Source organism: Eretmochelys imbricata, chromosome 7 (assembly GCF_965152235.1).
Source record: "Eretmochelys imbricata isolate rEreImb1 chromosome 7, rEreImb1.hap1, whole genome shotgun sequence".
NCBI lineage: Eukaryota > Metazoa > Chordata > Testudines > Cheloniidae > Eretmochelys > Eretmochelys imbricata.
The window spans coordinates 21,134,427-21,148,084 of record NC_135578.1 but is presented as its reverse complement, the minus strand read 5'-3'; the positions used below and the strand labels follow the sequence as shown (position 1 = coordinate 21,148,084).

The following is a 13,658-nucleotide window of genomic DNA, read 5'->3' as shown; positions in this document are numbered from 1 at the left end:
AGATTTGCTGACCAAGTTATGAACGGCAAGGACCACTGAAGGATGGTGTGTTGGAGAAATCAGAGGCCCAAATTCCAATCCCACTACTCCCCATCTCCCAACTGTTCCTCCTCCTCCTCCTTTTGCCTGCCCCCCCCAAATCCTTGGCTCAGGCGACTCAAAAACAAAGGAGCTGTTTTCATTTCAAAAGGAATTTACTGTTTCCAAACTGGACAAATAGACCAGCTTAATAAAAACTCACAATGAATGGCTCTGTACATGAGCAAAGCCCTCAGGAATGCCAGGACTATAATTAACTAGCAGCAAGTAGCCCATAAATTTGCCTTGTGCAGCAGAAAACAGCTAAAAATAAAACACTGTAATTTCCAAAAAGAAGCAGCAGCAAAGGGAAAGATAGAAGGAAAGGAAAATAAAATAAAATAATAATAATATTAATAAAAAACCCACCCCACCCTCCCCCAAAAGAACTTCGTTCTCAAATCATGTTGGCAGGACACAAAACATTCAGAGGTGGTAGTGTGAAGTAACAGCGCTGACCGTTCTATGGAGACAAATAAATTATCACAAGAAATATAGTGAGCAAAGTGCTGTTGTCGGCTGTTCCGGGACGGACAGGTGGCAAGGGGTAGGTGGGACCAATCAGTTCACGGAGCGCACAGAGCGGTTGCTTCTAGGGAACCGGTGCACCTTGACGTGTTTGGATAAGTGGTCACTTCGAGCAAATTTCTTCTCGCAGACAGGACACTGGTAAGGTTTCACTCCAGAGTGGGAGCGTCTGTGCCGGGAGAGCTCATCTGATCTGGAGAACCTGCAAGCAGAGGTTTAGAAAAGAAAACCCTCTTCAGATTTTTGCTGCTAATTCTTTTATGCCATTGCTACTTTTCCATGGCCCATGCTGCATGCATGGAACTTCATGGCAGCATCAGGGATAGAACTCAAGTCCTCCTGCTGCAGAAGCCCAAACACTTAAGCCAGAAGAGAACATGTCAGCAGTATAAGGCCCATGACATACAGTCGAGCAGTTCTCATTCTATCCAGCAGAGGACAGCAGTAACACACTACACTTCATTGCATCATTCTTTGGGGCTCATGCAAATTAGAACGGATAGCAATGACAGGAGACAGGCCCTAAAGGGGTTACCGGTGTATAAGCTTTACCCTAACCCCTGACTACACATACACACAACCCGGCTAATGCATCATCACTCCTGACCTGCAGCAAGCACCCCGTGCTATTCCAATCCCAAACCCCACAAAGCTCTGCCAATGCACATCAATTCTAACCCACAGCATCTTCCTTAAACTCCAGTTCTGGGCCTCTCCTGTGCAGAGACCACCACCGATGCTCCAAAGCTAAGGCTTCTGCCAGTCTCACCTTGGCATGCTCAGAATGATGGAGGAACGGCAATATCCTCAATCACAACGAGATTGTGAGACCGTGGCCAGATACTATGTGAGGGACTACCCAGGCAGAGTCAGCCATGCTTACTCTGAAGCCACTCGGCTTATTGAATTGACCTAAGAAAAGAAGAAACTTTTCTCCCAAAGGATTAAATAAAGGGCTATTAATGTCAATTCCGGCTCACGGTTATACTGGAGTAAATCCCAGGATGACTCTATTGACTACATTGCAGCTACTCTGGATCTGCACTGGTACAAATGGAGATAAGGATTTGGCCCTCGGTTACCAAAATTAGATTCCCCAATATCGTTTTATTTTTAGACACCTCCCACCCACAACAGCCAAGGAATAGTCGCCAAATAGCCATCGTGAATCTCGGAGGCCCATTTTAAACTCAGATAAACCAGCTAATCCTTGGGACCGAGCGGCTGGGTTGGTGCTATTTCTAGCCTAGACCAGTGCTGGGAGCCCAAGTGTTAACAATGTCATGCTAAGACAGTTCCCTCTGGATGCACGCAGAGCTGCTGTCCAACAAAGGGTGATGAATGTGAGTTGCCAGAACACTAACAGAGAGTGGCATAGAAAAAGAACTCTCAAGAAACCATACCAGCTGTTTATTTACAATAAATACATGAAGTCATGAGTGTTTGCTGAATAAATAGGGGAAAGGACATGTGGGAAAATGTGCATTTGTGGAACAAAACCAACACAATACCACTTGTGTAAATATACTATTTTTCTGGAGGGGAAATAAAGAGCACCATTTCAGGTGGAAAGAGACTTTACAGCTCACACTCTAAATTCTTCATGTAAGAAAATACATACTAATTGCAGCTAGAGATGATCCCATGCTACCAGTTGATAGTCAGGATCCAAACTTTGCTAAAGTTTGGTGTGTTTGGATTTAGGATTTTTTTTTTATTCTAAGCTTTTATTTCACTGTTCACTACAGAGAGAGTGGATAGTTCAGATTTTGATACAGATCCAAACTTTCCCAAAATTCTTGAGTGTCGTGATTCAGGGCTGAATTTGGGCCCATCTGCACCTGTGAACACTTCTCTCTCTAACACTGCTAGCCCTTTCCAGCAGTGGGTACCCAGCCATGACCAGAGTCTGGAACACTGACATGACCAAGAATTGTTTGTGAAACTCCTCCATTGGGCTGGCCCTGATGCAGTGTCCTTAAAGGAATTATCTTTAAGAACCATGAGATCATAGGACTCTGAGAAACTTTTTAGAGCAACTCAACAGGAGAGAAAGGGAAGAGCAGCATACACTATACAGAACTTTGCAGACTGAGAGCTGCTAGGACCTCACCAACATATCATAGTGGCAAGTTGACAGACATGGGATCAGACATGTTGGACAAGGAACTGATTTGTTTGCCAGGAAAGGTAGTCACTTTCTCAGGTGGAAGAGAAATCTACCTCAGGAGAGAGGTCCTTGAGAGACAAACACAGAGCAATCCTCATGGCAGAGGCAGGAGCCGGAAGATGCAGGGCTGCCTCATCCAGGTCTCTGTGTTGTCAGTATCATTATAAAACACAAGGAAAAGTGGGATGGAGGGACCTGAAACAAGCTCAGAGCAAGACAACTGCAATGGGTCCCTGGCAATTGCACCAAGGGAGAGGGGAGGGAGTCATATGTCAGAGATGTGTGTGTTATGTGAGCCATGGACGCTACTGTGAGTTAATATGATAAAAATACACTTAGCCTCATAACGACGCCCTTAGCTGAAGAAGTAAGAATGTTGCAATGCTGTTACCCAGCATTCCTGGAAAGATCACCTTACCGGGCCCCACAGAAATAAACCCCCCTCTCTCTCCCTGTGTTTACAAAAAAAAAACCCCAAAAGTTAGAACAGGAAAGCTGCTAGAATTCTATTGCCTGCGATATTCAGAGATCAGGCTAAATGACGATAAAGGTCCCGTCTCGCCTTACAGTCTAAAAAAATTGATGGAATTCCAAATTCAAACAGGTAGCAAATGAAAAAGAGGCCCCACTTACAAATAAGCAGCCCAAATTTTATGATCCCAGCACCTACGAAATGACAGCTCCTCCGAAATAAAGACAGACTGTTTGGAAATCTCACACAAACAGAAGGAGCCAAATTCACCCCTCTTGTAATTCCACTGCAATTGATGGAGATGGGCCAAGGATGAATGTAGCCCTGTAAGTGCAGAATGACACTGAGTTTGTTGCCTTCCTTCCACTATACCTGCTGGCTTCAGTCAGGAAACTGAATCACGCTATTTAGACAGACTATCAGCTTCTGCTCAAGGGAGACCTATCTTGTAAGGGAGTGATTGCATCTTGTTAGAATTCTCACTTCGGGAACAGGTGAAAGTATTTTCCACCTGAGGGATTTATTTCAAAGGCAAGGCTGCCAGGGACTTGGGAGGGTGCCTGTCGGCCCTTCACAGTTTCCCTCTAAATTCAGAAATAAAGTAGCCTCCCAAAGAGAAAGGAGATTCAGAGAGCACAATTATTTCAGCTCCTGAGAGCTGAAGTGCACTTTCTGGGCATTGGAGCAGGAGTGGTGGGGGGTGCAAGAATGTAAATAACAGAGGAGGGTACAAAGCAGAATATTGCTCCAACAAATAACAATCATACGAGGACTAAAAATATCCAGTCACGCTGAGTTATAGACTCATAGACTTTAAGGTCAGAAGGGACCATCGTGATCATTTAGTCTGACCTCCTGCACATTCCAGTTCCATCAGTTAACTAGAAGTTTCATAATAAAGTAGCTCCTTTCTGTTGCCTTTTAAATGTCACTGTGTGCCCTCGCTCTTCTTCGTCTTGTATTGTAGGAAAGGGAGCATCCAACTAGCCCTTTCTGTACCACTCCTATGACACAGGCAGGGGCAGTGCCCACAATGTGGCCACAATCCCGAGAGCTACAATAAAGAACAATAATGGCACCATATAGTGACCCCAAGATCCAAACACAGGGGCTCCTCAGGCACATCTCCCCCTTCCCATGCAGAAGAAAGGCTCAACCATTTCCACAGCACCTTTCCCTATCCTCAAGACCCTGCAGAAGCCTCTATGCCATTCTGGAGATGCCAGCTAGGGCAGACGGTAGAGATTGGGCAAGTTTGAGGGAGGAGGGGCTGGAATATGGTAGAGGGATGGGGAAACAACACATTGTATGAGGGCCAGAGCAGAAGCACAGGGTCTCTGTGTGGATGCCCCAGGCCTCGCAGGTGTCCCTGGGGATCCAAGAAGCTTGGGCTCGAGCCTTGTGGCCTTTTAAGTAGAAGGAAAAGCCTCCTACCTAACAGGACGTTGTGAGGGATCTATCTCGGCGAGGGAATCCCCACAGGGATCTCTCCCCCTCCCCCCGACACCTCCTGCTTGAGTTACGGCATCTGGACTTTCCTTATGTCCTGTAACGCACTGTGTGCTCAGGAAATATACAGCCTCACACAGTAAGCTTCCTTTAACACAGCCACATCTTTATGCAGTATAGAGGGGTCTCAGTGTAAATGAGAATCAGCCCCAAGAATCTTATTCACATTTTTGGGCCATTGTGGTGCCCTGAGCAGGCAACTCCAGCAACTTGCCTATACTCTATCATTGCCAAGATCATCATCTTGAGAAGTTACAACTAACTCAGATTCATCAGCATGGTTTACCAGCCATTTAAACTGTTCCTTCGAAAGTGCAGTAGCTTATCTGTCTTCACCAAATTTCCTACATAAGATACTGAAGTTCAGGTGCGAGTTTCATGGTTTTGCCCTTCTCAGAAGCGGCAGGCATTAGCCACTGACCTAGATGAACGTAATGTGTAGCCTGGTCTGACACGGATCAATGCTCTGACTGGTACAACAGGATACTGGACTAAATGGGTCACTGGCAGTTTCTGTACTCTGCTGTTTGCATATTGCTTAAGACTGAAAAGAGCAGCTCTCGCGTTCTGTGATGGAGGGGCAAAAGTTGGTAGTGGTCAGCATTCAGAAAGGAACTTGGGAATCCCATGCTGTATGAGGCTTGCAAAAGTTTAACCTTTCCCATCACTTTGCTTTGCTACACTTAAAGATGACATACGGTTGGTTGGGAGTTTGTTTTAGTTTAGCTGTTCTGTCCATACAGGAAGAAGGAAAAGCTTTTACACAGACACCCCCCTTGTAGCTAAACACTATGACTCAAATGATACCAAGCAGCATTTTTCTAAATTGCTATTTTCCATGAACTCAGATTTTAAGTTCATTTTGCTGAAAAAGAAATACACCATACACACGCAGAGAAGAAAGGAAAAGAATGTGGAAGAAACCAGCAGCAGAATTTCAGTGCATAAATTCATTTGGGATGATATAAAACTGAGAACAGACTCCAGATGTACTTGACTTAGTCATGTGAGCTCACAGCTCTCCCTGAACTTCTGGAAAAGGTAAACATGCTTTACTGATGAAAGGAGACTGTGTAATTCTGTGCTCACTGCTCTGGCTATGGTATGTCACTGCAGATCTGACTTTGATGTCTGAGAAGAACACATGGGAGTGGTGGAATCTCAAGCTTGTTCTAAGAGATATGTGATAGAGGGAAACAGCCCCTTTGAAAGTCTGCCCCCTCCTTGGTCTATGTTAGTGATGGGCCCCAGCTGAAAAATTTCAAACTGGGATCAGAACTCATCCAAAGTTATGGGGCATTTGGATCCGGGGTTCTGGCTTATGCTCTCAGTTATCCTAAGTGCAAAGATGCAACCACAATGAGGGGTTTGGAAAAACATCCAACAGCCAGAAACAAGCCTTTTTTGTATGGAAGTTATTTAATCCCTAGGCTCTACTGGACTTCTGCTCATAAAGAACTATGGCTGTCCAAGCATTTGGCTCTTTAAATTACAGGTTCTAGATGTACTTACCATCTGGATCGGTACTTCTCTTTACATGCTTCTTGGCATTTTTGCTACGCACCATTCACACTAGACTTCAACCCTTGTGAGGTTGTGGACATACAGAGGCTACACTCATCCTTGGTGTCACTTCATGGGAGGCACCCCAGGGAACATTGGTCTATATTGCTGCTTATGCATTCCTAATCATTCACCTTTGGCTGACATTCTGGACAATACCAGTGTTCTCATAAGATACATCCACAGAAGATCATCCACAAAAGAACAATTCACAAACAGACTCCTGAGGTCTGATCTTGCACTGCTGAAATCAATGCAGAATCAGATAGAGACACAATCAGAGCCCCGGCAAGTCATCTTCTGATCTCAAATATGCCTGGGTCAGGACCATTGTCACTAGTGGTTAGCTGAATATTGCAAATCAATTTCCCACAAACATTCATTCAGCTTTTTAAAGGAATTAAACTTTGGCCAAATTTCAACCCTTTGTTTTGTTCCCCTTCCACAAAAATTTGGACAATCAAGTTTCACCAGCATCATGGCTCATGGAAAGCAAGCGTTACGTTTGCACAGATACTAGCAGAAAAAAAATCTTAAATATGCTCCTTGCAAGCATTGACTCTGAAAGTCAAATAGAAAGGACGATGCTATGCCAATGAGGGCATGGGAAAATGCCATGTGATTTATGTAACCAATCACAACTGAGAGACACAGTCGAATTTCAGTTCATTTGAATCACAAGGCTGGAGTAAACAAAGCTTGTGAAAAATTTCATTGGTAGCAAATCAATGAAGTAAAATTGCAATCTGCTCATGGAGCCTCCATGAATGAGAAAAGGAAGGAAACTGATCACAGGAAGTATTAGCTACAGATGATCCACTCAGCCCTAGTGACAATGGGGAAAGCTCAGTGTATCAGTTAGAGGAAAGGGACAAGATTCAGACTAGTTCCGACTTTTTCCTTTCAAACAAATTCATCCATCCCTAGTGGTCCTATATCTCACATACCTGCAATTTTACTCATGTCTCTCCTCTTATCTCTTCAGTTCACAATGAGTGTGACCCATTTCCTAACCACACATTGCTCACCAAAGCACTACAGGATGTTTTTCCTTTTGCCAAGTCTTTCGAATCATTTTGGTATAATTTAACAGGTGGTATTTGAGATGATGTTTGGTTTTCATCAAAGTGTATGAAGTTTCATTGCTCGGTTAAGAAACTGGCTGGGTTCCAGAGCAGATTGAAAAATGGAGGAGAAGGGGTTTCCATGGGAATTTCAACTTTTTAATCACAAAAGAAATATTTGTCAGCTTCCAGTTTTCCAACAAATAATCAAAAATTTTGAGGAAAGCTAAAGCTGAAGTAAATTTTTACTTATTCAAAAACTCAATTTTCCATTGAAGAAAAGTTTTGACAGAAAATTTTTAACCACCCCTTCTGATTGTTTTCACCGATTACTTTTGAAATGTACAACACTCAGGGGCACATCTGGATGAGCACTAATATACATTTCTAAACCAGAACATAAAATAAACACAGATTAAATTGGAGTAGCATACCCTATGATGAGACAGCATTCCCAAGCTAGTATTTTATTCTGGAAATTACAAAATTGCTTATAATGTTTTAAAATTTTATTAGGGTTTTATTAAGCATATATGTCATTCATAGCCCTTCACTGATTGTATTTGACCTCCATGTAGTTGAATCTCCAAATACATATAATCATGTAGTACTAGTAATGAAGTGACTGTGCTCCAATGACCCAATTTGCTTTGTGTGTCCTAGTTTGCATCAATGGTACATTGGAGATAGTATGCTGCAATGGGACCAATGAATATACAAAGCAATATCTGCAGGAGCAAGTCTAATCTGGCCATTATGAAATGAAATACCAGTCACTGGGGTATTTTTTTAGACTTTTGTACAGTGAATGTCAACAGTAATGTTCTGCTATTCAACACACCAAAGTCCCTAACATTAAGAAAAGTGGTTTTAATTTTAAAACCAACCAAACAGGTTTCAGAGAACAGCAAAATTGTTTATAAACGAACTTGGTTCAAACCTGTTTGGCTGGCATATTATGTCAAGTGAATGATATGTTTATTGGATACGGAGTACTACTGCATCACAGTACTGACCTCCATCCACAACCGGGCCACGTGCATGCAAAAGGTTTTTCTCCTGTGTGTCTCCTCAGGTGCGCTTTCAAATGGCTGCTTTTAGTGTACATCTTGGTACAGCCAGGGAAAGAACATTTGTGCATTTTAATGAGTTCTGCCGCAGGGTTCTTTTGAAATTTCTGGCCCACGATGATCCCCGTTTGACCCTGGATCATGCCTCCTGGCCCAATAGGCTTTGCAGCAATAGGGACTGGAGCTATGCGGACAAATTTAGAAGACAAGTTCAAATTGGATGACTGAACAATCTGCGGCACAAGTGCAAATGTCTGTCCTTGAATGTTGACTAGGAGCTGTGCAATTTTAATATTCTCTTGTGCTGGTCCTTGTGAACTAGGGCTTGTATTTGACTCTTGTTTGATCTGTACAGGCTGAATTTGGAGCATGACAGGTATCCCTCCCTCCAGGGATAGTGCTCCATTTGAAACATCGCTACCTTCTGTTGAGCTACTTGATTGTTCGCTTTTACTTTCTTTTAAATTAACGCTAGGTGCCAGATGGTCTTTTTGCTGGACTGAAGCAACAGAAACTTGGCTGCAAGCTCTCAAGTCCTTGGTCTCACTTTTAGGCCCTTCCTTGAGATCCAACTCCATGTTTTCTTCCAGAAACTCCTCAATCTCCTCAAGTGTGGGCTGAAATGGTCCAGAATCTTCCATATCCACTGTGAACTCAGGCAATCTGAAATACTCCTCTTTCACTACTGGTTGAAGTCTCCTTTTGTCCCACCAAGAGGCAGGGGTGTTCCCCAAGGAAGCCTGGGACAGTAAATAGTCTAAAATGCTATCTTGACTTTCAGCGCTAGATGTGCTTCCATAGCTAGAGCTGAGAACCTGGGAATCGGGGCTGGAACAAGAGCAAAAGCTTGAAGAATCGCTGTCATCTTCTGACACCGGTGAGGGCAGCATCTGGTATGACCTCCCACCGGCCATCATGTCCCCAAAGTATCCAACAGGGGACCTTGTGGATGAAAAATATTCATCAGCCGGAAGCAAATGATCCACCATTCCTGGATAATCTGTTACGGATATCCCACCAGCATATACCACACAGTGAAAGCTCAAGCGAAAGCCTGAATATAGGGAACAAAAATATTGACAGTCAGAAGTCAGGTTTAATCATTCATCTCCATGCACTAGACCTACAAATCTCTCCAGCTCAAATGAGAGTCAACTGCATGCAGTTTCACTGGGAACACATGTTGCTACATGCTTTCATATTGCTGTATCACCCCCAAAGGATTCTGAGTGCCTAGGCATTTTCCAAGATTGCACCACATGTTTGCAAAAGAATTCTTTCAGAAATCATTTCACAACTAAGTGTTCTGTAGATTTACAGTGCCTTCTCAGACTATTACTGGCAAGAGGAAATACATTTATAATCTTTTGTCTGACAAGGAAACAGAGAGCCAAAGAAGGGAATGGGGGGGGGGGGAAGTGTTGAAATTTTTACCACCCAAAAAGCAAATAAAAATAAAGTTTATAACTTGTGTCCATGAAAGAACACTATCCTTTCCTTATCTTATAGCTTTCCATTGACTTTATTTTTCACTGTCTCAGTTATTCAAATATAGGCTAATCTGCATAATTCAAGGACCAATCTGCTAGGAGCCAAAAATATTTATTGTGCTTCAGCATTTACTAGTAAGATTTTCCTTTCCAGATGTAATGAATCAGTTTACTAACGTCATCATCACCTGCATCACCCTTAATAGGACTGGCACCATGCTGGGCTAATTACCATGTGCTGGCAGGCCAGCTGATTGTGCGAGTGTCACCTCATTATTCCACGCTGCCTGTCACTTGAATACACAGCCTTGAGATGATCTAAACATGGTGCCAACTTCTAAACTGGGAACTTGGAACAAAGCTCTTGCGTAGGATTTCAACTCATTGTGACTACAGCAAGTGACTGCATTTTGTTATATTCTGAACACACGCAATTTAGTAGGGCCAATGGGCCTGATCCTTCAACCTCTTACTCACTTGAGTGTTCTGGTTGAAGTCAGTGGGACTACTCCCTTGAATAAAGAACGACAGGCTCCGACGCTTATTTTGCAACCCTCAGGCAAAACTCCCTCTGAAGCCAATGCAATTCCTGCAGCCCTCAATTCAGGCACAGCAGTCTTACTGGGAGTTTTGTCTGAGAAAACACTGCTTGACGGCTGCACGATATAACTCTTAAGGAGCTAAAATGCAGATGTGCAGACTTTGCTGAACGCTGGCCGTGGGCCCTCCCCTCTGCTCAAGGTGACTGACTGAAAACTGAGCTGCCTATGTACATAATAAAACACGCCTCCCTGTGGAAGGTATGTGGATTGCAGCGATAGATATAATTTGATCGGTCAATAAGGGTGTGTTTGAGAGAGAGGGACAGGCAATCAGAAGGCATGTGACCGAGCATGAAGGAAATGCCAGTCAAGCTTGTTGCACACTGTCATTTTCCACAGGCTCTGCTGCTGTGCTGTGGACACTTTGCCATGAATAGTCAATAGTGTCCAGTTTTGGGAAGGGTGGGAGCTGTTTATTATTACTCCAGGGCACCTATGCTGCCTGATCTGCAATTTGCCTCTGTCTCTGTCTTCTAGGAGGAAATAAAAATAAATCTGTGCATTCAATCTATAGCTGATGCACTGCACAGCAACCTTCACATGCTCCATCAGCATCAGTCTATTAATGTTCCACAGGAAGTAAAAGTAAAAACACACTTCTTAAAGCTACAGCTTCCTTATTTATGTTTATGTGTGGAGGAGGGTGGTGGTGGTTCCAAAGAAAAGGGAATTAAAAGCCAAATTGTACATTTTCCTGGTTTGCATCCACTGTCAGTCATCTATTCTTGCAAACTGATAATGAAATACTCACCTGTGCTCAAAGTGAGGAAGTTCAAACAAAGGTTAGTGTCCATGTTCTGTGACCTTAGCATATAATCATTTCTAATAGTAAAAGTGATTGCCAGCATACCTGAAATATGCCTAGGGGACTACAAGTCAGATTTTGATCTCAGTGCAAATTCAATTACTCCAACAGAAGTCAGTGGAGCTGAGTTACTCCAGATGTAGACCAGTGAACAGAGATCAGAATCTGGCTCTGTGAATCTTTTATTGCTTCTAAAAAGGGTTCGCTGATTAATATCTTGCTTGCCTCAAAAGCAGAGATAACCACAGTTTAATGTGGGGCAGAGGGGAGGGCACATTCCCATATGGCAGATGGCTTCAAATCCTGCCTATTCCCATTTTGCTCCAGCTCTAACCTCTCACTGCTATTGCTGTGACCACAAAGATTTTGCACACAAGACATTTTTGCTGAAGAGAGATTGGGGTGTGTGTGTGTGTGTGTGTGTGTGTGTGTGTGAGAGAGAGAAAGAGAGAGAGAGAGAGAGAGAGAAAGTATCTGAGTGGCAGCAAACTTAGCATAGAAAAAACATTTTTTTTGTAAAGATTTCTTAAATGTCCATTTCAATCTGGAAGCCATTCTTGCTCCCACTGAAATAAATGACAAAATGGCCACACTACTGGCCAATCTAAAGAGCAAAAGACCCTCAGTACTGCGGCTAAAAATATGGCCCAAACCAGACATTTGCAAAGAAACAAGAACCAGTTAGGTTAATACAAAATAATGATTATATCATATATCTAACATTTATACACAGCATTTGTATCCATAAGCATTCCAAAATGATTTATAAAAGAGGCTTCACTTCTTATGCCACTGAAATGCAGCCACCTCTGGGGTGAAATGTAGCAGCTGATTAACAGCGGACAGCAGCACTATGGTCTCCAAGTTGCAAAAGAGTTCTCAGCTTTGTTTTCTTGCATGTTATGCCAGAGTCACATTGTTCTGTTTAACAGTTGTCTGTTTAGTGACTGACTAACAAAAGGATAGAACACATATGCCCCTGTACAGCAATGTTTCAGATTAAAAATTACAAAAGTCAAGGCCTCAGCGGCTTGCTGAAAGATAGGCAGAAATTTAGCAGCCTGTTATTCCTGGTGATGTTTACAACATCGTAGGAAATACCATATCACACAACTGATAACACCAATAGCATATTTTGGCAATTGGTGCTTGCTCAGCAGCTGTGGATATGCTGACAACCATTTTCCAGGAAAATCGGTTTTCTCTGAGGATTAAAAATGCATGGAAGGGCCTGATCCTGCTCCAGCTGGTCCATAAAGCTGACTATAAAGTGACTTTGAAACACTGTGGGCCTTGAATTTCAAAGAAATCAGGAGCCAGTTAACATATAAAGGCATTTTCAAAATAGAAAAATCCATTTTCTATTAACAGCCTGGGAGCTGCATTACTGAAATTAGTTCTCCAAAGTAATTTTCCTGATAAGGAGCCTCTTTACAGTACATTTTACTATACAAAGTAGTCATGCCAACGATTACCTTTGCAAGGTGCATTAAAGAGAGGACGCATTTGATACAGCATGATCTGGTGAGAGCTACTTTTAAAGGGGTGGTATTAGGGGACAGCCTGAGCATTATTAGGAAGTTAAGAAAAATGCTTTCCAGCTCATCTGGTTTCCTCATTCCACAGCTTGCAAACGCCCCAGAACACTTTTAGAGAAAGCTGGCTTTTGAAAAGCTCTTCCACTTTCCCCTGCCCTCTTATAGAGGGAACGCTTTAATCTACAGCAACCCTGGCAGCAGCGATGGTGAAACAATAATCCGCTGCCTCGGTCGCAAGCACATGCTGATCACACATTCGTTCCAGGCATTTCTATGCTAATTTCTCATTAGTGAATGGAGCCCCGGCAACTGATGCGCTGCACAGGGCAGAAAGACGGGACAGGGGATGCTGCGTTTCAGAGCCCCTCGGGCCTTGCCAGGCTGTGAGTCAGCCCAGGAGTTGGGGTTTCCTCTGCACTCATGGCTGAAGAGCCCGGCTGTGTTTAGCCCACCTGGCGGGGCTGGACACGGAGCGAAGGAACCCAGTGCACTGATGCTGCTCCCCCCCCCGGCCTCAGAGCTCAGCTTGACCGAGAGTAACCCTGCCTCGCCGCTTCGCCTGTCAACACTGCCATAACAGCCTGCGAGCAGAGCACACACAGCCTCCCCCTGCTCCGGCTCCGGCTCCGGCTCCCCACCAGCGCCTTCCCGAGCAGCCGCGGCCGGCCTGCACGCAGAGGGGCACGCGTCTCCCGGCGCGCCCGGGGGAGATGGGCTTGAGTTTTGCAGCCCGATGCTCTCCTGCGGGGCGGTGGGGGGAGGGGGGATG

At 43.9% G+C, this 13,658-nt stretch overlaps 1 protein-coding gene across 1 annotated transcript; it reads right to left on the bottom strand.

The window, feature by feature from the left end:
- Nucleotides 1–493: 493 nt before the first annotated feature.
- On the bottom strand, nucleotides 494–9,443 carry KLF15 (KLF transcription factor 15). Its single transcript, XM_077822254.1, has 2 exons — nucleotides 8,401–9,443; nucleotides 494–808 (listed from the first exon to the last, which is right to left on the bottom strand). Exons 1-2 carry the CDS (start codon nucleotides 9,441–9,443, stop codon nucleotides 640–642), a joined length of 1,212 nt encoding a protein of 403 aa, XP_077678380.1. The 3' UTR covers nucleotides 494–639.
- Nucleotides 9,444–13,658: the final 4,215 nt, after the last annotated feature.

Excerpts from the sequence above, each read along its gene's own strand:
- KLF15 (XM_077822254.1), bottom strand. The coding sequence starts at position 9,443 with ATGGTGGATCATTTGCTTCCGGCTGATGAATATTTTTCATCCACAAGG. Across the intron at positions 809-8,400 it reads TGGCCCGGTTGTGGATGGAG|GTTCTCCAGATCAGATGAGC; the intron begins GTCAGTACTGTG and ends CTCTGCTTGCAG.